Source organism: Ictalurus furcatus, chromosome 25 (genome assembly GCF_023375685.1).
Source record: "Ictalurus furcatus strain D&B chromosome 25, Billie_1.0, whole genome shotgun sequence".
Lineage (NCBI taxonomy): Eukaryota > Metazoa > Chordata > Actinopteri > Siluriformes > Ictaluridae > Ictalurus > Ictalurus furcatus.
This window is the reverse complement of record NC_071279.1, coordinates 2782501-2808339: the sequence shown is the minus strand read 5'-3', so window position 1 is coordinate 2808339 and position 25839 is coordinate 2782501. Positions and strand designations below refer to the sequence as shown.

At 39.7% G+C, this 25839-nt stretch overlaps 2 protein-coding genes across 3 annotated transcripts in view; one reads left to right on the top strand and one right to left on the bottom strand.

The window, feature by feature from the left end:
- Positions 1 to 5093: 5093 nt before the first annotated feature.
- On the top strand, positions 5094 to 19449 carry slc25a29 (solute carrier family 25 member 29). Of its 2 annotated transcripts, XM_053613654.1 has the most exons (4): positions 5094 to 6007; positions 15674 to 15717; positions 16444 to 16527; positions 16760 to 19449. In XM_053613654.1, the coding sequence occupies exons 1-4, from the start codon at positions 5977 to 5979 to the stop codon at positions 17522 to 17524; spliced, it is 924 nt and encodes a 307-aa protein (XP_053469629.1). In that variant the 5' UTR covers positions 5094 to 5976; the 3' UTR covers positions 17525 to 19449. The 2 variants fall into 2 exon arrangements, with proteins under 2 accessions (XP_053469629.1, XP_053469628.1); XM_053613653.1 differs by lacking the exon at positions 5094 to 6007 and having other exon boundaries at positions 15023 to 15717.
- Positions 19450 to 20681: 1232 nt separating this feature from the next.
- Positions 20682 to 25839, bottom strand: part of myh6 (myosin, heavy chain 6, cardiac muscle, alpha) — a 6298-nt gene continuing 1140 nt past the window's right edge. Inside the window, exon 1 of the mRNA XM_053613649.1 lies at positions 20682 to 25839. This exon is cut by the window's right edge and continues 1140 nt beyond it. Within this exon, the coding sequence (XP_053469624.1) occupies positions 20822 to 25839 (5018 nt within the window). The 3' untranslated portion in view covers positions 20682 to 20821.

The following is a 25839-nucleotide window of genomic DNA, read 5'->3' as shown; positions in this document are numbered from 1 at the left end:
ATTTTGGATGGTTTTATTAAAAGCTGAACCTGCATCTGCCTGTCGCCATTCATGACATGAAGAGGGCATAGTTTTGTACCCAGCAAAATTTTCAAATCAGAAGTATATAACAATGCACTCATTCTAATATGTTATCTTTCTATAGTAACAACTAATTCAATGGGACTTGTATGGCAGACTCTCAAAGTCTACCAAGTAATGGATTATTTAAAGGTTTTCTTCTTTAACAAAGAGTAAAGTAAACTTGCTGATATAGTTCCATTTACCTCTATGTCAGCACTTTAAAGGCAAACTTCTGCCTTCCATTATGGGAAATGTTTTAAGAGCAGAGGACATTGCGCTTTGCAGTTTATCAGTAACATGACACAAACTGTAATACATTGTATTTTTGTCTTATTAACATTCAAAGAAAAAAAAAAAGAAAAGAAGAGAGACTGTTGAGGGAATGACTGTTTATAGCTGTTATAACTGATAACATTCTATATTACGTTCCTCAACACTAAATCTAACTATAAATACATAAACAGTATGACACCATTCTTTAATAAATAAAATGTTTAATCATTGACAAATTGCTGTGTTATAAGAACAATGAAACACTTGGTGACATGCTGTTATAAGAAATTGTTCAACTTTAATATAGTAGCGTCACGGCAGCACGTCGGGGATTATTTTCTTATAACTGTACATGTCTGCTTGCACATTTTGTGACTGCATGAGCAATGAGCGTCAATATGTATATCTGTTACGTTGACTTGCTTTAGGTTATGGCTAATCCTTGGCTAAACACAATGTGGTGAGATCACTAATTTGCAAGTGGACAATAACAGCATGCCTTGTTTTTTATTCTGGGCTTAATTATAGCAGAAATAATAGTAATAATAGTAATAATAGTAATAATAATAATAATAATAAGTATCCATCCATCCATCCATCCATCTTCTATACCGCTTTATCCTTTTCAGGGTCACCTGGAGCCTATCCCAGGGAGCATCGGGCACAAGGCGGGGTACACCCTGGACAGGGTGTCAATCCATCACAGGGCACACAATCACATACACACTCACACACCCATTCATACACTATTATTATTATTATTATTATTATTAGTAGTAGTAGTAGTTAGCACGTTCGCCTCACACCTCCAGGGTCGGGGGATTGATTCCCACCGTGGCCCTGTGTATGCAGAGTTTGCATGTTCTCCCCGTGCTGCGGGGGTTTCCTCCGGGTACTCCGGTTTCCTCCCCCAGTCCAAAGACATGCATGGTAGGCTGATTGGCATGTCCAAACTGTCCGTAGTGTGTGAGTGTGTATATGATTGTGCCCTGCGATGGATTAACATGCTGTAATTAACATTGTATATAGAAAACAGATTATATACAGAAAACTGAATTTAATTTTAAATTAAAATAATAATTGCTTTGTCTTGTATTGAATTCAATGATAATGTAGGCTATTCTTTAGATATATGTATTCTATTTGTGTTTATGCTGTATGTATGCCTTTCTGTGGAACACAACACAAGCATTTCTTTATCCCTTTATCTAAGGCTTGCTTTGGCAATGCTCTACCAGATCAGATTGCGACTTGAATGGTCATATGTCTGCCACATGGGGGAAGCAAAGCCTACTGCATATGATCATACTGCTTTTCACATCAGGGTTTACATTTTAACAACAATGCATTGGAAACTCTTACAGCTTCATCCCAGATTCTAAATGTGAAATAGACTAACACGAGTTTATTTATTTATTTATTTATTTATTTTTTAAACCATGTAACCATGTAGATAAGTCCATAAACCTTTAATAAACTTTTAATACACACGAGGATTAATATTTGGCTTATACATATTCATTATTGTAAACTGTAGAACCTGCAAAACAGTAGAACCCACATTCTTTCTATAATTCAGCTGGTCATATGATTCGTCAAATGAGTGTCATATGAATCACATGGTCATCTGCTTGATTAAAAAAAAACAAAAAAACAAAAGCAATCAGTGACCCATCTGTTCTGAATTCATATGTGAGAATCAACACAACTCTGTGTCTGTGAGGTTGCAAAGTACATTTATACAGGGTGTTCAAAAAGTCTTCATACACAGGGGAAATGAACACTTTTTAGGAAAATGTAACTTTAATTACAAAACATCCACTACATGATCTACATTATTTTTGTAGACACACAGAGTCATCTCTCCCACTCGTGATGAAATAGTGTTAACACGTCTGGTGTTATGCATGTAATTGCATGTCTACTGCTGCGATGAATCTCTGGAAGGAATTCAGGAATTTAATTCCCAGCAGCCATTGCACCTCTACATCCAGGTCACATGACCACCCGCACCTGACTCTCATTCTGTTAACGATCACCTGTGTGTATTTAACTCTAGGTTTGTACGGCACTCTGTGCCTGACTTTGTTCATCTAATATTCTCACAGTTTGTTCTCCTGGTTCCTAGGCCTTGGTTTATGTTTGTTTTCCCTTTTCACTTCGGCTTAGTGTTTTTTTTGTGTTTTGTTTGCATGTGCATCTGCCTCCATCTATATTGACATTCATGACATTTGGCTGGTACTAATGACTGCTACGAATTAAGACACTACCCAAAAGCATAATTACATTAATTTTTTAATGCATACACAAACACATATTACATACGTAGGATACAATGGTATGTTTGTTAGGTGAAGTGTATGATTAACATTCATTTAAGTGCTAAATGAATGGTTCTTCCATCTGGGTTTGTAGACAGCAAGGGATTTAGCTGTTCATGCAGCCAGGATGCATTCATCCCCCCACCTGGGCACCAGTATAGAATTATCTTCCTTTAACAGTTCTAGGCTAAGCTGTAGGTAACAACTAGGTAAGTCATGAGATTTGCCTCTATCCATCATGTACAAGGGGGCTCGACCTTATTTATTTATTTATTTATTTATTTATTTGCCTTTGTATGCATCTGGGTTTTAAATCTAACGTGAACAGTTACAGGAAATCAGTAGAGTGAATCCACCGGATTGAAACCAATTAGCGCAGCTGCATTCTTCAATTTTAAGGACCTAATAGCAGGTGCATGAAGTTGCCATAGTAATCAAGTCTCAATACATGAACAAACACATGTGTGGCCCCCTGGAGAGAAAAGTCTTTATAGAATATTCATAATGTTGTATTTAGGGGAACCTGTATGATAGACGCTTTCAATCGAACGACAAATTGGGATGATGGTCAAATCGTTACAAATAAGTGTTTTATGTGGACATCTATTCAGGCAGTAAATTGTACTAAATGAAATACTGTCATCCAGCTGAAATCAGACAGCCTTATGTTGCCTAATTTGGGAAAATGCCAAAACTCTGGGGGGAAAAACCAACACGTGCAAACAGTTTACAAAATGCTTAAAAGAGACTGCAGAGAAATAGCAGAAAGATGTGTGGTATGATAAAACTACAGACTACCCTTCTGGCTTAAAGTGAAACAGTATTTCGGTGGAAATCAAACACTGTACTACCAAGTGACAACATCCTGACTACAGATTTATGGTCATGCTTTCATGTACAGGAAGTGGCAATGATAGGAAGATGAATTAAGAAACATGCTCGAAATGAATGTGCATCCGTCTGCCAGAACACCTAAACTGGGGAAGATGTTTGAGTTGGCCAATAATCTCCAGCATGCTGCTAGGGCGTTATCTCCAGTGCAAAAAAATTTCTGTGTGGCCCAGATACAGTAGGACTTTTAATCCTACTAAATCTTCCTACCCATCTCGTGACAGCTTGAGCAATTTGTCAAGGAGGAGTACATGCTGTATGCATAAGTAATGTGACTAGAGTCTTATCCACAAATATCTGTTACTCAATAAATATATACGCTGAATCGTTTCAGAATTCCCCACTTCTTCAGTTATTTAGTGTAAACATCACAGAGTTGGCCTTGAGGCTAGAACCGAATTTTTTGATGGTAATAATTCAACTTTTTTTTTTTTTTTAAACTTCGGTTAGGTTTAATATTTAAAAAAAGAAGAAAAAAAAAGGTTAGGATTTATATAGAATAGAATAGAATAGAATACTTATCATAATATCCTAGTATCTATTTTGAGGTCGTGTTGAATTCTGAAGTACACATATGCATACAACCATCAAATGAACCACTCATTCCACTCATACTTAAATCATGTTAACCAATCTGTCACAATGCCATAAAACCAAGCAATGATTTTGTGTATACATAAACACCATGGGCGTAGCATGTGGGGCTGTTGAACACTGCTCGGATTCATGGTACTGTAACATTGTTGTTTATAAATCTATCAGAGAGCAACATCAACTAAACAGATTTCTCAGACCGTAATAAACGTGACTTTAAATCATTCTTCCCTTTCCTCTCACCTCCTGAAAACATGCTGTAAGTGGATTGGCTACTCTAACAAACACATGTTCACAATTTTTTTTTAAATAATCTTTAAGTGAACATTCTTTGTACTTATAATTTTAGTAACAAAGTTCAGATGTTGAGCTGGACAAATAGTTGAGGGGACTTCTTTTTCTCTTGACCATGCTGCTAGATGATGAAACTTCCTGTTTGTCATGTGCCTTATTGGGTTTCAGTCACAGGGTTGCACATACATTATAGAACATGGCTTAAGTGTATAATTATTATAATTTAAAATGAGTTAATAATGCAAATGAATATTTTCACCCTTAAATGATTTATACAACAATTTGGCCATACAAAAAAATTATACCTTAATATTTTATATTTTTATATATGTGGCATACAAAAATGATTGTCAATAAAGTGGGATTTAATTACAATTTTGTTTGTAATTCATTTTAATTTTGTAATAAGAAAATTGCAGTTTATACAACTATATATATATATATATATATATATATATATATATATATATATATATATATATATATATATTTAATATTCAGTGCATGTATTCTGTGAAAAAGGTGGAATGTTCCCAACGCCCACCAAGACCCTTACTAACACATGCCACCACATTGTATACTTCATACAGTTATAAACAACACATGCTTTTTTTTTTCTTTTTCTTTTTTTTTTTAACTTTCATCTCATCTGGCTGATGCTTTCATCCAAAAACAATAGAAACAATCATAGAATTTGTAGTTATAGTTTTAATGGTTATAATGGGAATTGTATTGGTTTTAATAGAAACTATAATGGTCCTCGTGGGTCTCTAGTGGAAATTTGTTGCCTTCTACTGGTGGCATGTTATTTCTAGTGGATACCATTAAAGACCAATAATGGTAATGCTCATGGTTTTAATGGTCAGCTGATGGTTTGTAATGGTATTTGTAGTGGAAACCATTAGAACTTCTGTGATGGTTTCCATTGTTTTTGTGGGGTTTTTTTTTTCTTCGTGTATAGAGGAATGACGATGAACCCTCACTTGACTGCAAGAATATATAGTTGAGTCGATTTGAGACGCGCCCAAAGAGACTGACGCAACCCAGGAAAGTCCTGTCAGTGAAGGGCTGCTGAAGAAGCAGTAGCACGAGAGGGGAGGGGGCGTGTCCAGAGAGATTGTTTTCATAGGGACTCCGCAATTGGCCGAACAGGGTTGAGCCTACGTGACGTCAGCACACACCTCCCGTTCAGAAAGCTAGGTTGAAACCCAAGCAGCCGGCAGGCAGGGAGGCTGAGGTAGATTTTTCCACTACAACGCAGGAGTCAGTCAACCATACAGCTTGTATGTTTTATAAACCCTTCGTCATTTTATCGTACATATTTTTTATTCTGTTTTGGGGGGGGGAAGGGGGAATCCAAATTTAAATTCAGAGGTCTGAGAGAGGAATCTACAAAGCTTGATAGATACCTAAGCGAGCTAATCTCCTGTTAGTTTCTGCCCGCTGTAGTTGCTGTTAGCTGGTAGATGAATTTAATATATATATATATTTAACATTAAAGCCGTTCAGACTGCCACCGTGTGAAGACTTTCGGGGAACAATGATGGACTTCGTCGCTGGCTGCATAGGAGGTAGGTGGATAGCTGGTTAACCAGCTCGCGCCATAAAGGACTTCCTTGAACATGACTTCCACTTCACATCAATTCAGCGCGTGCACACTAGTGAGCGAAGCTAGTTAACAGGTTAGCTAAAGTTAATCTCCTTACAAGCGCACGCGCACGTCACCATGGTTAAATAGTTGCATCAGGGGAGATGCACTTAACTGTCCGATTTTAACTCGGTTAATCGTGTGAGCCACGTGCTGCTTTAAAATACACAGTTGACTTATTATTATTATTATTATTATTATTATTATTATTAGAATAGTAAGACACTTAAGTTACCCATGAACACGGTATGTGAACATACAGAGAAATAGACACAGTAAACCTAGCATCACTTTTTTTTTTCCCTGTAAAATATTAATATTGGCTATACACTTGAAACTTTCGCACTATTAAACAGAAAACATACCTGTCATGTATTAAACATAACATTTAACACTAACTAATTTAACTTCTGGTTGTACTTCAGCATCTATATAATGCAATTGAGCACAGTTTAACCACAGTGTAATTTATTTTGCACAGTGATCCACTGTCCTGTTGTATAGAGGGCATGCACGTGGCGTCACGGTAGGCGGAGCTCGCCGCGGCCACGCCCACTGAATGTCGAAACAGACTTAATTAGTGTACAGTGTGAATTCCGTGAAAACACAGGGGGGGAAAAAACGCATCTAAAATGGTTAAAAAATCTGTTGTGTGATCGACTGTGCTAAGAGACTCAATAAGAATTCAGATCTGTCTTTTTACACAGTGCCAAAAACAACCATTCAGTCCTTTTTGACTGAGTGGAGCAGTGTGAGTGTCAGTTGTTTTGGCATGTGGTGTTCATGGTGTACAGTGATGAATAATTTGGTACTTATTTATTTTTAAACACTGCCTATTTCCATTGATGAATAACGGGGCCTCGTTCATTCTCGGACTGTGTTTTTACCTTCACAAATATATGACAAGTGGAAGCAGTGTTCGCTACAAACAAACTAGTACTAGCTAGCGTACGGGTTAACAGATAAAATTGTAGAACAAAATGAAAAATTTATTTGTACGTACGACCGGGATGTTTATTGGTGTTCTTATCGTTTTAATTTCTCCAACAAAACCTGCCTTGAAGTAGGACCAAGCGTCAAGGCGTTTATATGCATTCAGGTTTCAGGTAAATATAAATGTCGGGAAAACCGATTTCTGGCCACATGCCAATGTGCATGGACCACGGGTTCTTGGGCAAGTTGTAAGGGTCACTGTCGAGTCCAGCTGCCTTTAATTTAAGCTGGTAATCGTTAGTTATACTAGCGTTTACGCAACTTCCTCAATTAACCCCAGCGATTTTGCTGGATGTTTTGCCACGCAGTCCGGCCGAGAGGGCGTGGTCCAGCGGCAGTGTGACGTCAATGCACACCCTCTATACTGTTGTACGCTTGAAAACATTTGTTAGGAATACTGAAACCACATGCTGCGTATTGTTTGTTTATTAATTTTTTTTTTTTTCTCCATTTCTGATCCTTGGTTTGATCAAATTCGATTGATCCAATCCAACAAGCCCATGTGCAACTAGCACTCTCTTAGCAAACTTTAAACCGCTGTTCAGTTACAATGATGATTTAAAAAAAAAAAAAAATTACTTATATAGTGTCAGATTTTGCATTTCGTTGTAGACCTTAAAAAAAAAAAAAAAAAAACACTCCTCACATTTCATTCAAAATGTTCTGCCTTTTTAACAGGTTTTTTTTTTTTAGCCATTTTAGGCTGATTTTTTTTGGTGCGGTTCAAAATATATTCTTCGTTCACCTTGACAGAAAGTAAGTGTGCCACACCAGTGTATTTTTCATGTAGGATAATCAAAGTGAGTCAAGTTGAAACATCTCCAATGTGAGATACCGGGGGAAGGACTCGGGGCTTCCGGGGCATCGGTTAATATCGGATGGTTCAAAAGACTGCACAGCTGTCAATCATTTGAGATTCATATGTCGATTGTCTCTGCTGTTTTTATTGGGCACTTTTTTAATGTGCATCTCCAAATGCATACAAAATGCTTAAAGCTTAGCAGGTTGATGCAGTCATTTAAATATCTAATTTAGGTATTTTTCCATCTCACATCTGGCACCTTGCCTCTGCAATTGTGGGTGTGCCCGCCAGTGATATAACTGGCTTCGAGTGAAGCATAAATGCAAAACGATACAAAGTTATTCTAACGGATCACCTTTATCCTGTGGAAGATCTGTGGGAAATTTTGTAGTGATGCGTTAGATAGCCCTCTCCACTACCATCATCAAAACATCAATTGAGGGAATATCTTTTGGGGAAATGCTGTTCATCTCTCCAATACAGTTCCAGACTTGTAGAATCTATACCAAGGCACACTGAAGTTCTACTTGTAGTGGCCCAAGATCTTACTAAGACAGTTTATGGTGGCTTATACCTGGAAGGTAAAAATCACAAGCTTAGTCACCCTAAACTTGGTTCATTTTTCTCATACAGAATAATACATTTACTTGCATTGCATAATCACAGAATGCTGTTAAACAACAGAAAAATGTCGCAGAAAACTGTCCAAACAAATTCCATGCAAATGCGATTTGGAAAACACCCCAGGCCTTCCGATGTCTTCACTGTTCCCCTGGTAATAAACAGGAAAGGATATGGGTTTGAGCTTCAACTTGGGGTGCACATAGTTGTAGTAGTAATGATGTTTTTAATGGCATGTTAAGTTTAGTTATCCATTTAGATTTTCCATATATCAATTGCTAACTTTAACTGTCTAATTAGTAGACAGCAAACTACCCAGTGAATACCAGCTTCATTGTTAGCTAGCTATCATTAGTTTGGCTGGAATTTCCATGGATCATCTTACCCAGTAATATATCACAGCACATACTATTTTTTTTGCAATCATGAAAACCCACATCTGTTTTTGTAAAACAAATGCAGACCGTCCAGTCTTTAAAGACCACCACATGGCGTATTATTCAATACGAGGCTCTTGATGAGGTACATCTGTGTATCGGACAATTCAATGACAGATAAAGTAGGCTATTCTGCACTTTTGTTATGTGTCAATCAGGAGAGGCTATGGTGGTTTAAAAACATGCTTCTTCTAAGCATGTTTTTAAGCAAAGCCAATATGCTAACATGCATATCACCCACATGCAAGAACTGGAAGATTCCGCCAAATATGTATGGTCTGCTGTGTGGGACCGCTTCAGCTTCCTGGTAAGTTACGTCATTGACATGGACCAAAATGTTACAGCATGTTGAGTCCACCAAATACACCACTGTCCAGCATCACCCTTATGTGTCAGTGTCTAGAACTAGATGAACACATCTAGACATGCGCGCACGTGCAGGAAACTCTGTGACGCATTCAGACAGAAGTTCCTTGCTGATTGGGTCTGGACTAAAAGAAATAAATTCGCCATTTGTTGGTGGAATTTTTTAATGTTTACTGTTCTTGCCATGGATTACTGTGTCCTTAAAACGGACACAAGGCCTGTTGTTTGTGTTGGCTTGTAGCAGTGGAAGTGAAACTGATTAAATCATTTTGTAAATTCCTAACTTCGTGTAAACTTTCCCAACCTCTTGTATTTCAGGGCAGGATGGCTTTGGATGATGGACAGTGATTAATGCCCACATTGTTTGGGACTGGAGCATCTTTGGAAAGCATGTACAGAGCCTTGCCCTAACTTCGGCGTCATGCCAGTAGCGATGCGTAAAGTTCGCAGGCTATGGAAATGCTGCTGACTAATAATTATCCTTCCTCTGACACTGCTTGGTCACAGCAGGGAGTGAAGTGAACAGCTGACATGTCTGTGGAAGAAAAGGTAAGCTCCGTCGCTGTGTTGTCACAGCAGGATCTGCTGCTCAACCCCCAGGAATGGGAAGCGTGAGATCCTTAACGATGTTGGAAGAATTCACTCTGGATCAGAGTGCTGATTGTCTACCTTCAGAGCATTCTGATGATCAGAATCTAAGGCACGAGTGCAGCTCGGCGGCAGCGAATGCATGCAGGCTGATATTAAAGCTGCCTTAATGAAACTAAATCTGTGTCTTCCTCTCGACACAGCTGATCAAATGCCTAACCCATTTCATGGTATAGTTAATCAAGTGAGTGACTGGACTGCTTCACTATGTATCAGTCATTAAAGAGCTCTTATGTGCATTCAGAAGCACATTTAAACAACAACAAATCGATAATAATCGATTATGAAAATCATTGATGACAAATCTCATAATCGATTAGTCGGTCTGCGCGTGGCACGGGTCACGTTTACTCACGGCGTTACTTCTGTTCCGGAAACACGTGTCGGGGAGTAAATACAAAAAAAAGTTGTGTCCCAAATGACGTACTATACACTTACACTATGCACTATGTACTCAACCGCCTAGTGTATGAAGTTTAGAAGGATAGTATTGTCTCAAATGTAACACTAATGGTTTTTTATTAACGAAGGCGTAATCGTCAAGTGAGAGCAGAAAAGAGTGTGCGACCCAAGTCCTCTAAGGCAGGGGAGGCATTTTATATTAAATGCTGTGAAAGAAGACTGTAAGGGAGTACGAGAAACCACAAGGTGCAGTGAAAATGAGATTTTATTATTAATCTAGGACTGTAGTTTAATTTAGTGGTCGTTTTGTGCATCCATCAAAATAATGTATACATACTTACAGTTGATGTAAAGTTTGAAATACAGGCGACAACCCTACGGGCTCCAGGCAAAAGGAGACATACGAGTGGTGTTCAGTAGCTCACAGGGTTTCTTAACCTTCTCTTAATTCTCTCACGCATATCTCTGTTTGTCTTCAGCAAGTGAAAAGCATGCTCAGTTGGATTAAGGTTAGGTGACTGACTCGGCTATCAGGATTACAATTTTTTTATTTTTCATTTAAAACCAAAGAAATTCATCTTTGACATGACACCATATAGACAGCTTCTTGAGTATAGTTCTGGTTCTCTCTCGCCAGTCGTGGCTCCTCCTGGTGCATGCACAAATAAATTTTGCTCCAAGTTAATTTGGTAGCAATAAACCCGCATTTTTCTCTGAAAAAAGCATCAGGCCGGGATTTCTAAATCGGAGAAAATGTTAGTTTCTTTATGATGTGCGTATGGTCCAATACCGCGTCATGTGTGCGCGTGTTTGCACTGCTTTAACCCCTCTCTGTGATTCCCGCCTTCTCACACACCAATTGGCCGATTATAAAAGGCTTGCAGCAACCATTGGCCAAATTCCTGCCTCTCGACCATTAGCCTACTTTCTGCCAGTGCACGAAGGTGAACCGCTGTTGTGTGCGGCATCAAACGGTTGCTTGACAATAGCAGCATATGACCGCTGTCCTGAGTCGAAACAATGCCCATGGCCTCTAAGATCATTTTTAGTTTCATGTTATCAGATCGCTTCGTATTACATGGCCATTCAGATGTTTAAATGATGGCAGAGGGTACACTCATGGCATCTGATATTTAATTATATTTTATTCCATGGACATTTAAAAAAAATAAATAAAAAATTGGGCAGAGTGAAACCAGTTTTTATTTATATATATATGATATAATGTACATGTTTTTAAAGTAACCCTCCCAACCCTGGTTTTGGGTTATTATCCATCTGTACTGTGAAGTGCCATCGTATCAGTTTTGCAGCATTCGACTGAATCTGAGCAGAAAGTATAGCTTTATAAATGTTTAATAATTTGTCATGCTACTTCTATCATCACTCATCTCATCAATAAACACCAGTGAGCAGTTCCATTGGCATCCATATATGCCCATGCCATGACACTTCTTCTACCATGTTTGATAGATGATGTGGCATACTTTGGATCATGAGCCCTTCCTTTCCTTCTCCATATCCTTCTCTTCCCATCATTCTGGTACAGGTTAATATTTGTTTCATCTGTCCAAAGAATCTTGTTCCAGAAATGGGCAGGTTTTTTTTTTTTTTTAAGATGTTTTCTAGCAAAGTCTAATCTGGCCTTTCTGTTCTTGAGTGTTACCACTGGTTTGAGGTAAAACCCCTGTATTTTCATTCGTGAAGGCGTCTCTACATTGTAGACTTTGACAATGATACGCCTCCCTCCTCCAGAGTGTTCTTGACTTGGTTAGATTTTGGGAAGGGGTTTTTCTTCACCAAGGAAATAATTCTGTGATCATCCATTGTAGTTGTCTTTTGTGGTCTTCCAGACCTTTTGGTGTTATTGAGCATGCCGGTGTATTCCTTTTGTTTTTTTTTGTTTTTTTTGTTTTTTTTTTAAGGAATGTACCAAATTGTTCATTTTGACCACACCTAAAATTTCTGCTATATCTCTAATGGGTCTGTTTTATTTATTTTTTTGTCCTAATGATGGCCTCCTTCACTTCACTTCGACACCTCCTGGGCGGCATATTGAGAGTTCCCACGAACCGCTAACAAAGGAAACGGGCCACACCTGGCCGTGAAACTGTGTATCAGTAAATTGTCCAATTACTTTTGAGCCTGTGAAAATGGAGGGAGTCTGTAAAATAAATAAATAATCAAAATTAAAACGATAGAAAGAAAATGGCTTTAATTCCTAAACGGTTAATGCGATATTTTTGTTACACCCTTTGAATTAAAGTTGAAAGTCTACACTTCAATCACTCCTTAATTGATTCGTTTCAAATCCATTGTGGTAGTGTGCAGAGGCAAACTTACAAAAGTTGTACTTGTAATACTTATGGAACCGACTGTACATCTAGAGGATTAATTGCAATGTCCCCTAGATGGTGGAGCCAAAACATCTCTGCCCATCTGGTTTCCAAGTCAAACTATATGTTTAGTGGCTTCATGCAAAATGATTTTAAACAGACTGACAAGCTCAGCTTCTCTTCAAACCTTTCCGCCATTGTTTATTTGTTGTCACTGGGCTGCGTCTCAAACGGAAAATTCTGACCTTACATTCAAAAGTATGTGCTAATCTAGAAAATCCAGAAGAGTGTTACACAAAACAGACCTTTTGGTAGGTTTAAGAGATTTTTTTTTTTTTTTAAATTCAGACATTAAAACTATTTTAGTACACTAGTAATAGAAATCTGTTCTTACTGTTAGTACTCACTAACAGTCTAGAGTAGCACAGAAGTGTGTGATTTGAGACACGATGTTGCTTTGTTTAGTCAGTTGCCGACACGTTACGTCCGTCTTGCCCCATGTGGACACGATGCGTTCATTTCTGAGGATGCGCACAAGCAATGCGCCAGACGATTCCAGGATACGTGCACTAGCCATCTTGCGTTTACATACATGTAGTCGAACGCAAGAATATATCAGACTTTAGCCGATTCAAATTCCATAACCGGAGCCTTGTAAAAACTGTGTGCGCCACCTGGCAGTTGTACCTAGACAGGACTTGGTGCACAAGCCTGAGAGGCAGACCTTCTGCCCAAAACATGAACTGGAAAATTTGATGCAGCAGCCTACCTTTTGTCTGTCATCAATAGTGTTGGGTAAGTTACTCTTAAAAAAAAGTAATCCACTACAGATTACTAATTACTCCTTTAAAGTTGTAATCTGATTACATTACTGTTTACTGCATGTAAAAAGTTGGATTTATCATAAAATTTCCCTCGGGTGTTGTTACTGTTTGTAGGACTACCAGACTGATGAAATATAAACTGTTCTAACTAGGCTAGTTTGGTGTCGCTAGCCAATGGGAGGCACAGCTAAGCTATGGGTTTAGCTGCTACAGTGCCATGCAGAGTACATTATCTTTCCTTATGCTCTGCTCATATCATGTTCACGTAAACTGGAACTCATGTAGATATTTACACACCTTGTCTTCCTGCTCAGCGTCAGAGGATGTTACTGTTTCTGCTTCAACACCTTTACTGGTTTAAAAAAAAAATCGGCGTATATCCATTTTTCCTCACATGTGAGGACTGTGAGCTAGCGTTTGGCAGAATTGAGAGCGATCAGCCAATAAGACACGAGTGTTTCCACGTATTTTCCTGTAAACCCCATCTGATTGTTCTCGCCTGCGTTCACTGAAGATTTAAAGTTACCGTCTTCTTTTACTGACGTTCGGTTACGTACTGACAAACCGCTCCGAGCGGAGAATTATTCAGGGCTGAAGGAAAGATCTTCGGGGCTACAGCCCTGAAGGCCCAGTCCAGGTTACGCCCTGGAAGCCGCACAAACTGTGATTTATTTAAAAAATGCCTTTTACTTAATATTGTTTTCTTAACAGTACATTTGTAATGCAAGTAACGTAATTTTATTGACATCAGTAACTGTAATCAAATGACATAAATTTAAAATGTAATGCGTTACATTACTGCGTTATCAGGGAAAAGACATTAGAATACAGTAATGCGTTAATTTATAACGCATTATACCCAACTCTGGTCATCAGTAAAGGTGAAATTCTTGAGTCCATTCAGTAACTGAGTCATTTCAGTTAAGTTATACATTCAGTTGCACTGTTGTCCCGGGCAAAGTCTGGTCATGCAGCCCAACACTATTCTTGCAAGTTATCTGGCAAGGCAAGTTAGCTGCACTAAACCCTGGAAATGTCCAGCTCACTCCGAATGGGACCATATGGCAGTAACCAGTACCATTTTGTTTGTTGGTGACTTGCTCAGAAAGACCAAGTTGTTTGCAATCAAAACAGACATAGCATCAGAGTATTCCCAGAAAACCCAGAAACTTACGAACCTAAAACAGGTCACGTGGCAGCTTGGCAGTGCCGGGATTTGAACTCGCGACCTTCCAATCAGCAGTCCAACCTCTTACAAAGGACATAAATATTTTCTGTATTTAAGAATTCTAATTGTCCTGACAAGTTGCGTCTACCACACACATACATACATATATATATATATATATATATATATATATATATATATATATATATATATATATATATATATATATATATATATATATATATATATATAATGTGGACACAAACAACTGGTTGTGACTGTAATTCTTGAAGATACATTTCTGCATTCCTGTCGTTGTGGAATACAGATGATTTCTTTGCTTTCGCAGCGGCTTAGTGACGGCCCTCCGGGTTAGCTCCGGGCCCCAGGGTGTTCACGAAGTGGAACGAGTTTGCTTTTTGTTCATGAAATGCTCTTGAAAGATTGTGCAAAATAATTATCAGACAGACCGACAGAATGAACGAGACCTTGTTAGCACGCTGGAGTCAGAGAGAGAGAGAGAGAGAGAGAGAGAGAGAGAGAGAAGGACATTTCAAGAGTATGGTGTGAGGTTTTTCTTGCGTCCCTTGGTATACATTGTAACCAGAACGGTGTCTGTCTTTTGAATTAAACTCCAAACGTGAACCAGTGAATCTGGTGCTTTATTTCCTTGTTTTGTTGATTTTTTTTTTTTGAAAAGCCATTTGACTTAAATGAATGGAAAGAGTCTAGTTGAGGTATTGCAGTCAGATTAAGGCTCAACATTCTAACAATATATAATATAAACCGACCCTGTTAGTCATCAACAAACCTCAGTGTGGTTTTCCAGTATGTAAGGCAAATTGTATGAATCACCGATGCTTCACGGGCTTGTACATTTGTCAGGACAATACACTTGGAAAAAAAAAAAAAAACAAAACCCCACATACGTTTTCTTTAGGATATTTGTGTCGATATGCCTAATTATACCAGATTTCTTTTCCACTCTTCAGGTGCTGCTGGTGTTCTAATAGGACATCCTTTTGACACTGTAAAGGTGCGTATATCGGTCTACTTGCTATAAACCTTCCTCATGGTCGTAATGAGCTATGGGCTCAGCGTGTAATGGTGCCTTTGTGTTTACAGTTAATTCCCCTTCTTTTTAAAAAAAAAAAAAAATTCATTGTTAAAAACACATGAATGATAGTTATACTTGAACTGAAAGCTGTGTTGCTTGTGAATGCTTATTACTTATGCCAAGCTATTCACAAAAGAGCATATTGGTAATCATCGGCTCATTGTATGTTTCAAAACGCACGTGAAATATGAGAATGTATAGGCGTCATCCCTGATAATAAACCGATTATTGACTGTTAGTATAATTATGTCTTGCATTGTGTCCATCTGATTTGTGTTACTTGTAAAAGAAATCGATCCAGTTACTATAGATGGCTATAAAATGCACTTCTTTTTTTTTTTGCTTATGGCGTGGTGCACAGTAAATTTCTCTGAGAGGAAATAAAGCATGGAATCATGAAACAAACGTAATGTATAGACAAAGTTTCTCCATATATAATTAGTACATATAGTTTTTATTACAAAAACACCTATTAAAGTGTTCCTACAAAGCCTTGAAAAAAGGTTTGATGCACCAATTGTCCAGCATGCATCTGCCCATTTCCATAGTTCCACACTGTTATGAATACAGTATCTCTTTTTAAATTTGGAGACTCATGTTTACTTCCACAGATTTCTGTAGAACCATGCTTTGTTTTTTTTACAGGTCAGGCTTCAAGTGCAAAATGCGCACAAGCCTCTGTACAGGGGAACCTTTCACTGTTTCCACTCAATCATACGGCAGGAATCGGTCAGTACCTTTTTCTTCGCGCTCATTTGCGTAATTTGGTATCGGTTTTAATGGTATTCATTGAAAGCAGTTAGATCGGAAATGTGTATGGGTCATTCAGAGAATCTACTTGAACCTAGAGGTAAATGATTAGCCAGCTCCAGCCCCAGCCAGTTTGGCATAATTTTATAAATAACGTCTCACATAATTTTACAGTTAAATTGACCTGATTAACTCTCCTCCCCCCCTATAGATTTTTGGTCTGTACAAAGGCATTGGTTCTCCTATGATGGGCCTGACTTTCATCAACGCCATTGTCTTTGGTGTGCAAGGCAACACAATGCGTCTGCTGGGAAAGGACACTCCTACAAACCAGTTCCTAGCAGGAGCAGCTGCTGGAACCATCCAGTGTGTTATTTGTTGTCCAGTGGAGCTGGCCAAGACGCGTATGCAGATGCAAGGTACTGGTGAAAAGAAGTCCACTCGCAAGGTGTACAAAAACTCGTTGGACTGCCTGGCCCGGATATACCAGCGTGAGGGCATGCGGGGCGTCAACAGGGGCATGGTGAGCACCCTCATTCGTGAGACGCCTGCCTTCGGAGTGTACTTCCTGGTCTACGATGTGCTCACGCGCTCATTAGGCTGTGAGCCGGATAACTCGTACATGATCCCTAAATTAATGTTCGCTGGTGGTATGTCAGGCATTGCGTCATGGCTTTCTACATATCCTGTAGATGTGATTAAGTCCCGGCTGCAGGCAGATGGTGTTGGAGGCAACTTCCAGTACAGCGGTATCATAGATTGCACACGCAAGAGCTTGGAGCAAGAGGGATGGCGTGTGTTCACGAGAGGCCTTACATCAACTCTGCTCCGAGCTTTTCCCGTCAACGCAGCTACTTTCGCTACCGTAACACTCTTCCTCATGTACGTACGGCGAGACGAAGCGCCCAAAGATTGCGAAGCCGACCCACAGCACCATGCTGCATTACAACAGCAAGCACAGCCTACCAGCATGTAACGGCGTCCGTTCTCAGCGTGTATGCCGGAGCTGAGCCGCATCTTCCTTCCCTCTGTAGAAATAATTAATGCAGCATAAAACTGCATTTGCATATATATATATATATTTTTTTTTATTTCATGGTGTGAAGTAGAAGGGTTCTTAACAAAGGATATTTGACTGTATGTACCTATAAAAATATTTTTCTTCCTTATATGAATACCAGTCGGTAAGAATCTGACTTAATACTACTGTCTAGAACAAGGGTGGGCAATCTTATCCGGAAAGCCCCGGTGTGGGTGCAGGTTTTCATTCCAACCACGCAGAAACCACACCTGATTCCACCCGTTTAAACAGTTGCTCATGAATTTCAGTAGATTCAGGTGTGGCTTCTGCTTGGTTGGAATGCAAACCTGCACCCACACCGACCCTTTCCGGATAAGATTGCGCACCCCCTGCTCTAGAACCACTGTCCTTCACACTGCGTAAGTGTGAGCACTGCTGCTGATGCCGATATTGCACGAAGCAACAAAGAGGCAGCAACTACTGTAGTGAAAGAAATCCACCACATCCTGTTACTGAATACATTACCATAAATGGTAATGAATTAAAATGTAAAAACTACTTCTTGAGGTAAAGTAGTTCATAAATAAATGTGAAATACAGATGGAAAAGTGCACTTTAGTGTACATTCTCACTCATGAAATCTTGCAGAAATGTTTTTTTTTTTTTTTTTTAACAAGTAACTAGAACATAGGCTTGTACAATCCAATGTCTCTTCTTTCCATAGTTTAAAACTGCTAATAAATTTTCTCACGTTCCCAAATTTCCATTCTGTGTATGTGCACTGAAACTACTCTAGTACTCCTGCTAGTTTATAAGTAATGATACTTAAAAAAAAAAAAAAAATAATAATGATGTTAGATTAGTTAGAAATGACTACCTTTAGAAAAGGTAGAAAGCTGTAGAAACTCACCATGAACCAGCTTCTGTGACTTCATGCATGTGAACGAGAAGGATTTCTAAAGAATCTGTCATTAAGAATCCGTATCTTTTCCATGTAACAAATTGCACAGACTTTCTTTACTATTCAAAATGGATGCAGGTTGTTTTTTTTGTTTTTTTTTTGTATATTCTGTATTATTTGTACTTGAGACTTCTGGTCTCTTTAGATAACCATGGTCACTGTGGTAACAACACATTTTTTTTTTTTTTTCTTTCAATCAGTACAACATTATGATGCTCTGTTTTAGAAGAAAATGTTTTGTCTGGTCTAACTGAAGTATGATGTTTGCCTCAGTACTACTGTCCAAAAGGATTTTATTTCTTACATTGTGTATATACATAACAAATCCTTATCCAAAGCTGTTGGAACTGTGTGCGTGAGTCAGTGGGATTTGTAGGAGTGGAGATGGTTCGAGACAAACTCGGACTTTCTGTTTGCAATGTCTGTACTCGTATTTAAACCCAGTTCTGGCAGCTCGTGGAACGTGCACTGTGGTGGGTTATTTACAAAGTCTACTGTAAAGTGTGAACTCATTCATCAGGTCATGACTTGTATGCTGTACTTCGTGTACAAATGATGTATTCCATTAAAATTTGAGTTTTGAAACGTGAAGATCAATCAGTTTTATTCTAGCTGTGAGAAATTTGATTTTTAAAAAGTCTCGATATGGAGACAAATCTGGTTAAAAATTGTTGGTTTCGGATTCAGTTTACACCTCTGTGTAATTAGCCACTTCTTTGTATAAGTTGCTGTTAAACGAGATTTTGGTAGAATTTATTTTTAAAGAAACGGGTTGCTTACGGGATTAATATCATATCAAGGTTTGTTTATTTTATTTCATCCGGTGGTGGGATTTATTTATATTATATTATATTATATTATTTATTTATTTATTTGACACTAAGCGTTTTTTGTGCTTACTGAATGGTAGAGCAGCTGACCCAGATAGTCTAGGTTTCCCTTCAGGAGGGAAGTAAGTAAGTTGTGTTTTATGCTGAATCATCAAGAAACTAGAAAAAAATGACACTGAAATGGGTCAATGACATGTTTACTTCTACAAAACAGCTAAAGTACATCGGTAGCATTTTTATTACATGGTTTCGACTGTTCAAAAATCTTTGAGTTTATGTAATGGAAAATGTCACGAATATCAATGATTCTTTGCTTGGTTGTAATTCAAATGGTTCGTGGCAGGGACGCTTATGAATTGTCGGTAATAATTGAATCGTTAAAAACTTATCGGCGGTCGATTAAGCAAGGTCGTCATTAGGGTGTGTAGTTTTGAGGCGCGTGCCGGCTCGCGCGTTTAAACGTACGGCGGACACGCGAGCGTACCGTAGTTACGTTTGGGATCATTTTACTTGAAATGGCAGTGATGTTAATTACAAACATCGTGGTTGCGTTTTAAAATAGAGTAGAACAACGATCACCATGATGTACCATTTGGAAAAGGTGCATGAGCAGTCTCCGTGACCGGACATGAAGCTACACAACTAACAATAACCTCAGTTTTTTTAGCCAGGGGGACAAAATGGCGCTCAGAAGGCAGAAAGAATGGATTCCGAAACGGATTAGCATGTCATCTAATGGGTACATTTAGCTTCTGGACATGTAATATATAAATAATTAAATGTTATCCGTGCGACGTATGTAAGTCTCAACTTCAATCAGGACTGCCGAAGTAATAACGAAATGGTGTCGAGTCGTGAGTAAAAGTATGCTTTTTTTTTTTTTCGTATTCTCCGAATTTTCCCTAATCTGCACAATATCGTATGCGCATTTGGGAAGAAAATGACCTATTTTCTCACATGGATGCGCAAAATATGAACAGGCTCACATGCACTTATTCTAGTCATTATATTTGATTATTAAATGGAATTTTATCAAGAAATCATAATCACGTCGATTCATTTTACAATCCTAAACGCCGAATATTTAATTGATAATTAATTTAAAGGACCGATCATGGGAATCGGTGTAAATTGACATCCCTAGTTCCATCCATCCGTCTTCTATACCGCTTTATCCTTTTCAGGGTCATGGGGAAACCTGGAGTCTATCCCAGGGAGCATCGGGCACAATGCGGGGTACACCCTGGACACGGTGCCAATCCATCGCAGGGCACACAATCACACACGCATTCATACACTACAGACACTTTGGACACGCCATTCAGCCTACCAATATTTTTTAATATAATGTATTGTTAAATATTACCGTCAACATTTCTATAATCTAATGAATAATTTCAGTTGATTGAACCTAAACTAGTAACACATTGAGTATCCGTAGCCATATTTGGGGTCTTGCTGCTACTCATCCTGGGATTTTTTACCAGGCATACCATCCCGGGTTTTAGCTCGTAGCTTGTTGACCTGGGATTCTGCGATATCTGCGCGCTCCTCTGCCTCTTCGAGCTCATGCTGTAGTTTTCTTAACTTGGCCAGGTTGGCGTTTGCTTGCTCTTCTGCCTCTTCAGCTGAACGCTTGTAGGACTTCACTTTGAGCTGTAGCTTGTCGACCAGATCCTGGAGTCTTGCCATATTCTTGCGATCTTCTTCAGTCTGATAGGAGAGTTCCTTAATGCGGCGCTCGTACTTGCGAACGCCTTTTATAGCTTCGGCACCTCGTTTTTGTTCTGCTTCTAATTCGTTCTCAAGTTCACGGATGCGAGCTTCCAGTTTCTGAAGCTGTTTCTTTCCACCCTTCATAGCGATTTGTTCAGCTTCATCTAGCCGGTGCTGCAAGTCTTTGATCGTTTGCTCCATGTTTTTTTTCATTCTCTCAAGATGAGCACTGGTGTCTTGCTCTTTCTTTAGCTCCTCTGCCATCATAGCCGCGTCAGTTATCGCCTTTTTTGCTTTCTCCTCGGCGTTACGGTTCTCGTGGACCAGCTCTTCCATCTCACTGTGTAGCTGTAGTAGATCAGCGTCGTGCTTCTTCTTTTGGTTGATCAAGCTAGTGTTTTGAGAATGCAGTAGCTGCATCCTCTCGGTTGCATCTGTGAGTTCTTGCTCAGCCAGCTTACGCCCCCTCTCAGTTTGTTCCAACATTGCCCTTAGCTCCTCAAGCTCTGCTTGAAGGAGGTTATTTCTCCGTTCTAACAGGGCAGTGTTCTCCTTGAGATCTTCATTACTATGTGCAGAATCATCCAGTTGAAGTTGAGTGTCCTTCAAATATGACTGGACTATCTTCAGTTGTTTCTGTGCATCAGCTGCCTGTCTGTTGGCTTGACTTAGTTGAATTTCCATCTCATTTAAGTCTCCCTCCATCTTTTTCTTAACCCTTAATGCTTCATTACGGCTTCTTGTTTCTGCCTCAAGAGAACTCTGTAGAGTTTCCACCATTCGTTGGTAGTTCCTCTTTGCCTGCTCCATATCCTCATCCTTCTCCGCCATCTTTCTTTCAATGTCTGCCTTTACCTGATTTAACTCAAGTTGGGCACGCAGGATCTTACTTTCCTCGTGTTCGACAGAGGCCTCGGCTTCCTCCAGGGCAGACTGCAGCTCTGTTTTCTCTTGTTCTAGTTGTTTCCTAAGCTTCTCCAGCTCATGAACACTCTTCCCTCCTTCACCGAGCTGATCTGTCAGGTCTGATATTTCTTCTTGCAGATTCTTGTTTTCCCTTTTGATGGTCTCAAGTTGATCAAGCGATTCTTCATAAGCATTTTTAAGTTTGAAGAGTTCAGTACTCAGGTTTCGTGCTTCCTTCTGGGATGCTTCCAGCTCACACTGTGACTCTTCATACTTCTGCTTCCACTCTGCTATGACCTTATCGAAGGCTCGTTGTTTCTTGTCCAGAGCAGCAGATGCGGCATTTGAGCGTTCAAGATCTAGCATGAGATCTTCGATCTCATTTTGTAGACGATGTTTAGTTTTTTCCAGCGAGGAACACTTTGCATTAACTGCTTCTACTGCCTCCTCTGCCTCTTGTAGCCTCTGAACAAGTTTTTTCTTGGCCTCTTCTAGTTCCTCTGTTTTCTGAATGCCATCTGTCTCATACTTAGCCCTCCATGTTGCAACTTCTGTGTTTGCTTTGGACAGTGCCCGCTGAAGCTCTGCTTTAGCCTCCTGCTCCTCCTCAAACTGCTCTCTCAGCAAATCGCAGTCATGACGGGAAGACTGCACGGCATGAGCGAGTGCATTCTTTGCTTTGACTTCTTCTTCAAGCTGCCTTCTCAGGTCCTCTGATTGTTGGGTGTAGGAACTTTTTCCTCTTGTGAGTTGAGAGATCAGGCATTCTTTCTCCTCTAGCTGCCGTCCGAGTTCCCCATTTTCAGTTAGGAACTTTGCTCTTTGCGTTGAGAAGTCATTAAGAGCCCTCTGAGCCTCTTCAGCCTTGGACCTATGTTCATTCATTTGATCCTCCAAGGAACGGCACATCTTTTCAAGATTCACCTTGGCTTTCACAATGCTCTCCATGTTTGAGGCCAAGTCATCCATCTCCAGCTTCAACTCTGTCTTTTCTTTCTCTAACTTTTGTTTGACTCGTTGTAGATTGTCAATTTGTTCACCAAGTTCAGCCACACTATCAGCATGTTTTTTTCTCAGGGCAGCAGAAGTGGCTTCGTGCTGCAGCGTGGATTCCTCAAGATCCCTGCGTAACTTCTGAAACTCGGCTTCCCTTTTCTTGTTAAGCTCCACTTGGGCAGATGTGGCTCCACCTGCCTCCTCGAGCCGTTCGCTAATGTCGTCTAACTCGCGAGAGAGATCACATCGCTGTTTCTCCACCTTTGCTCGGGCCGCACGTTCAGCATCCAACTCTTCCTCCAGTTCCTCTATACGAGCTTGGTTTTCTTTTAATTTTTTTTGCAGTTGTGCAACAGCTATTTGCTCGTTCTCAATCTTTCCGTTCAGTTGATTTATTTCAAAATCTTTCTTCTTCAGTTTCTCCTCTTGCTGCTGCTTATCGTTCTCTAAATCCATTACGTTATCTTGAATCAATTTGAGGTCTCCTTCCAACTTTCTCTTGGCACGTTCGAGATCCATCCTAACCTTTTTTTCTTGTTCTAGGCTCCCTTCAAGGTCATCCACCTGCTGTTCAAGCTTAGCTTTAGCTTTCGTCAATGTGTTTGCTTTATCTTCTTCGCTCTGAAGGTCATCTAGCGTCTGCTGCTGAGCCTCCTGTAGAGCTTTTTTCTCTTTTGTGAGCTTCACTATAATCTCGTCTTGGGAGGCCATTTCCTCCGTGAGGTTCTTGACTTTATTCTCAGTAGCATGTTTCTCTTTCTCGACCTTGGCTAGAGTTAGCTCAAGGTCATCAATGTCTTTCTTTAGCTCAGAGCATTCGTCTTCCAGCTTACGCTTTTTGGCTGTGAGTTCTGCGTTTATTTCTTCTTCATCTTCAATCCGTTCAGTCATATCTTTAACTTTAGCTTCCAGTTGGATTTTGCTCTTTATCAACTGTTCACAGCGCTCCTCAGCATCTGTCAGTGTGTCTTGCTCTGACTGAACCTGGAGAAGTAAATCGTTCTTTTCTTGAAGAAGTGTGACCATTTTCTCCTCTAGCTCTTTTCTTCGGTTTTCAGATTTCTCGAGGGCCTCTTTTATTTTGTTGAATTCATCTTTCATGTTTGCCATCTCTTTCTCAGCCTCAGCACTCTTGAGAAGAGGCTTTATCTTAAAGAACATTTTCATCCAAGGCCAGTTTTTCACACTTAGGAACGAGCGAAGGTTCCACTGAATGACCATTAGCGCATCTCTGCGTTCTACTATTTTTTGATATTCTGCTCTCATTAACAAAGCTCGAGCGTTTGCTTGTATCCCGGTAATGATACGGGCAAGTTGCTCGTCTCTCATTTCTTCCAGTAAACCCAGCAGACCAGCTTTGAAGAAGACTTTCGTGTGACCAAACTTGTACTGTGTATGGTCAATGTCGAGTGATCCCAGTAGCTTCTCCGCACTCTTTTTGTTTTCGATAAACTGGCCTTCTGGGATAGCAGATGCGTTCAGAATTCTGTACCTCTGTTTGAAATCACCGTAGAGTACCCTGTTTGGGAAACCTTTCCTGCAAATTCTGATACCCTCCAGGACACCATTACAGCGAAGCTGGTGCATTACAAGACAGTTGTCCATAACTCCAGGAGTCTTGGTCTCGTTGGGAATCAAACAGCGAACAAAATGCGGATTAGTAGTCTTGAGATTGGTCATCAGTTTGTTAAGATTTTCTCTGTGAAGGGCAGATACAGTCTGAAAAGATGACCCCTTCTTTTTACCTCCTTTTCCACCTGATTCAGCTGCTCCTGCATAGCTGGAAAAAAGATGGCTTAGAAGCTTGAGGGATGATTTTTGATACAGTCCGACCACTGTTTCGTTCAGTGGATCTTTGTTCTTAACAAGCCAGCCAGTGATATTGTAATCAACAGTGCCAGCATAGTGAACCAGTGCAAAGTGTGCCTCTGCCTTGCCTTTGACAGCACGTGGCTTCTGGAACATGCTTGATTTGCCCAAGTGGTTATCATAAAGCTTTGCTTTGAAGGTCTGGTCACTTGCTTTTGGAAACATACATTCTTCCTCAAGAATAGACATGATCCCAAGAGGCTTTTCAATCAGATCAATACAGGCTTGCAAGTCCATCCCAAAGTCAATGAATTCCCAGTCTATTCCTTCCTTCTTGTACTCCTCTTGCTCCAAGACAAACATGTGGTGATTAAAAAACTGTTGCAGTTTTTCGTTTGTGAAATTAATGCAGAGCTGCTCAAATGTGTTCAAATCAAAGATTTCAAATCCAGCTATATCCAACACACCAATGAAATACTGTCGATGCTGCTTTGTGTCTAAGGACTGGTTGATTCTTATAACCATCCAGTTGAACATCTTTTCATACACTGACTTTGCAAGTGCGCCAATTGAATAGTATACTTGATCCACACCCTGGCCTTTTGTGACATATTCATTGCCTACCTTAACCCGTGGATGACAGAGTCCTTTCAAGAGATCAGCAGAGTTCAGCCCCATAAGGTAGGCTGACTTGTCAGCAGCTTCTGTACCATCTGGTTCTGCTTGTTCTTCTCGCTGTTTCTGCTTGAATTTCATGTTGCCATAGTGCATGATGGCTCCTGTCAGTTTGTAGACTCCCGTCTTCTCATCTGGGGTGAAGCCAAGCACGTCAAATGCATTGTCAGTGGCCATTAACTCCTCGCTATCATTGATGGATTGAACAGATATTTCTCCTTGGGAGATGTAAGAGTAATCATATGGATTATTTGTAATCAGCAGCATATCCAACAGCTCAGGCTTTGCATTGGTCAGTATCTGGTAAAAGATGTGATAGTTTCTTTCTGCCTTTAGCTGAAAGGTCACTCGTGATTTTTCCAGCAGGTATGTTTCAA

Excerpts from the sequence above, each read along its gene's own strand:
- slc25a29 (XM_053613653.1), top strand. The coding sequence starts at position 15,637 with ATGCCTAATTATACCAGATTTCTTTTCCACTCTTCAGGTGCTGCTGGT. Across the intron at positions 15,718-16,443 it reads ATCCTTTTGACACTGTAAAG|GTCAGGCTTCAAGTGCAAAA; the intron begins GTGCGTATATCG and ends TTTTTTTTACAG. Across the intron at positions 16,528-16,759 it reads CAATCATACGGCAGGAATCG|ATTTTTGGTCTGTACAAAGG; the intron begins GTCAGTACCTTT and ends CCCCCCCTATAG.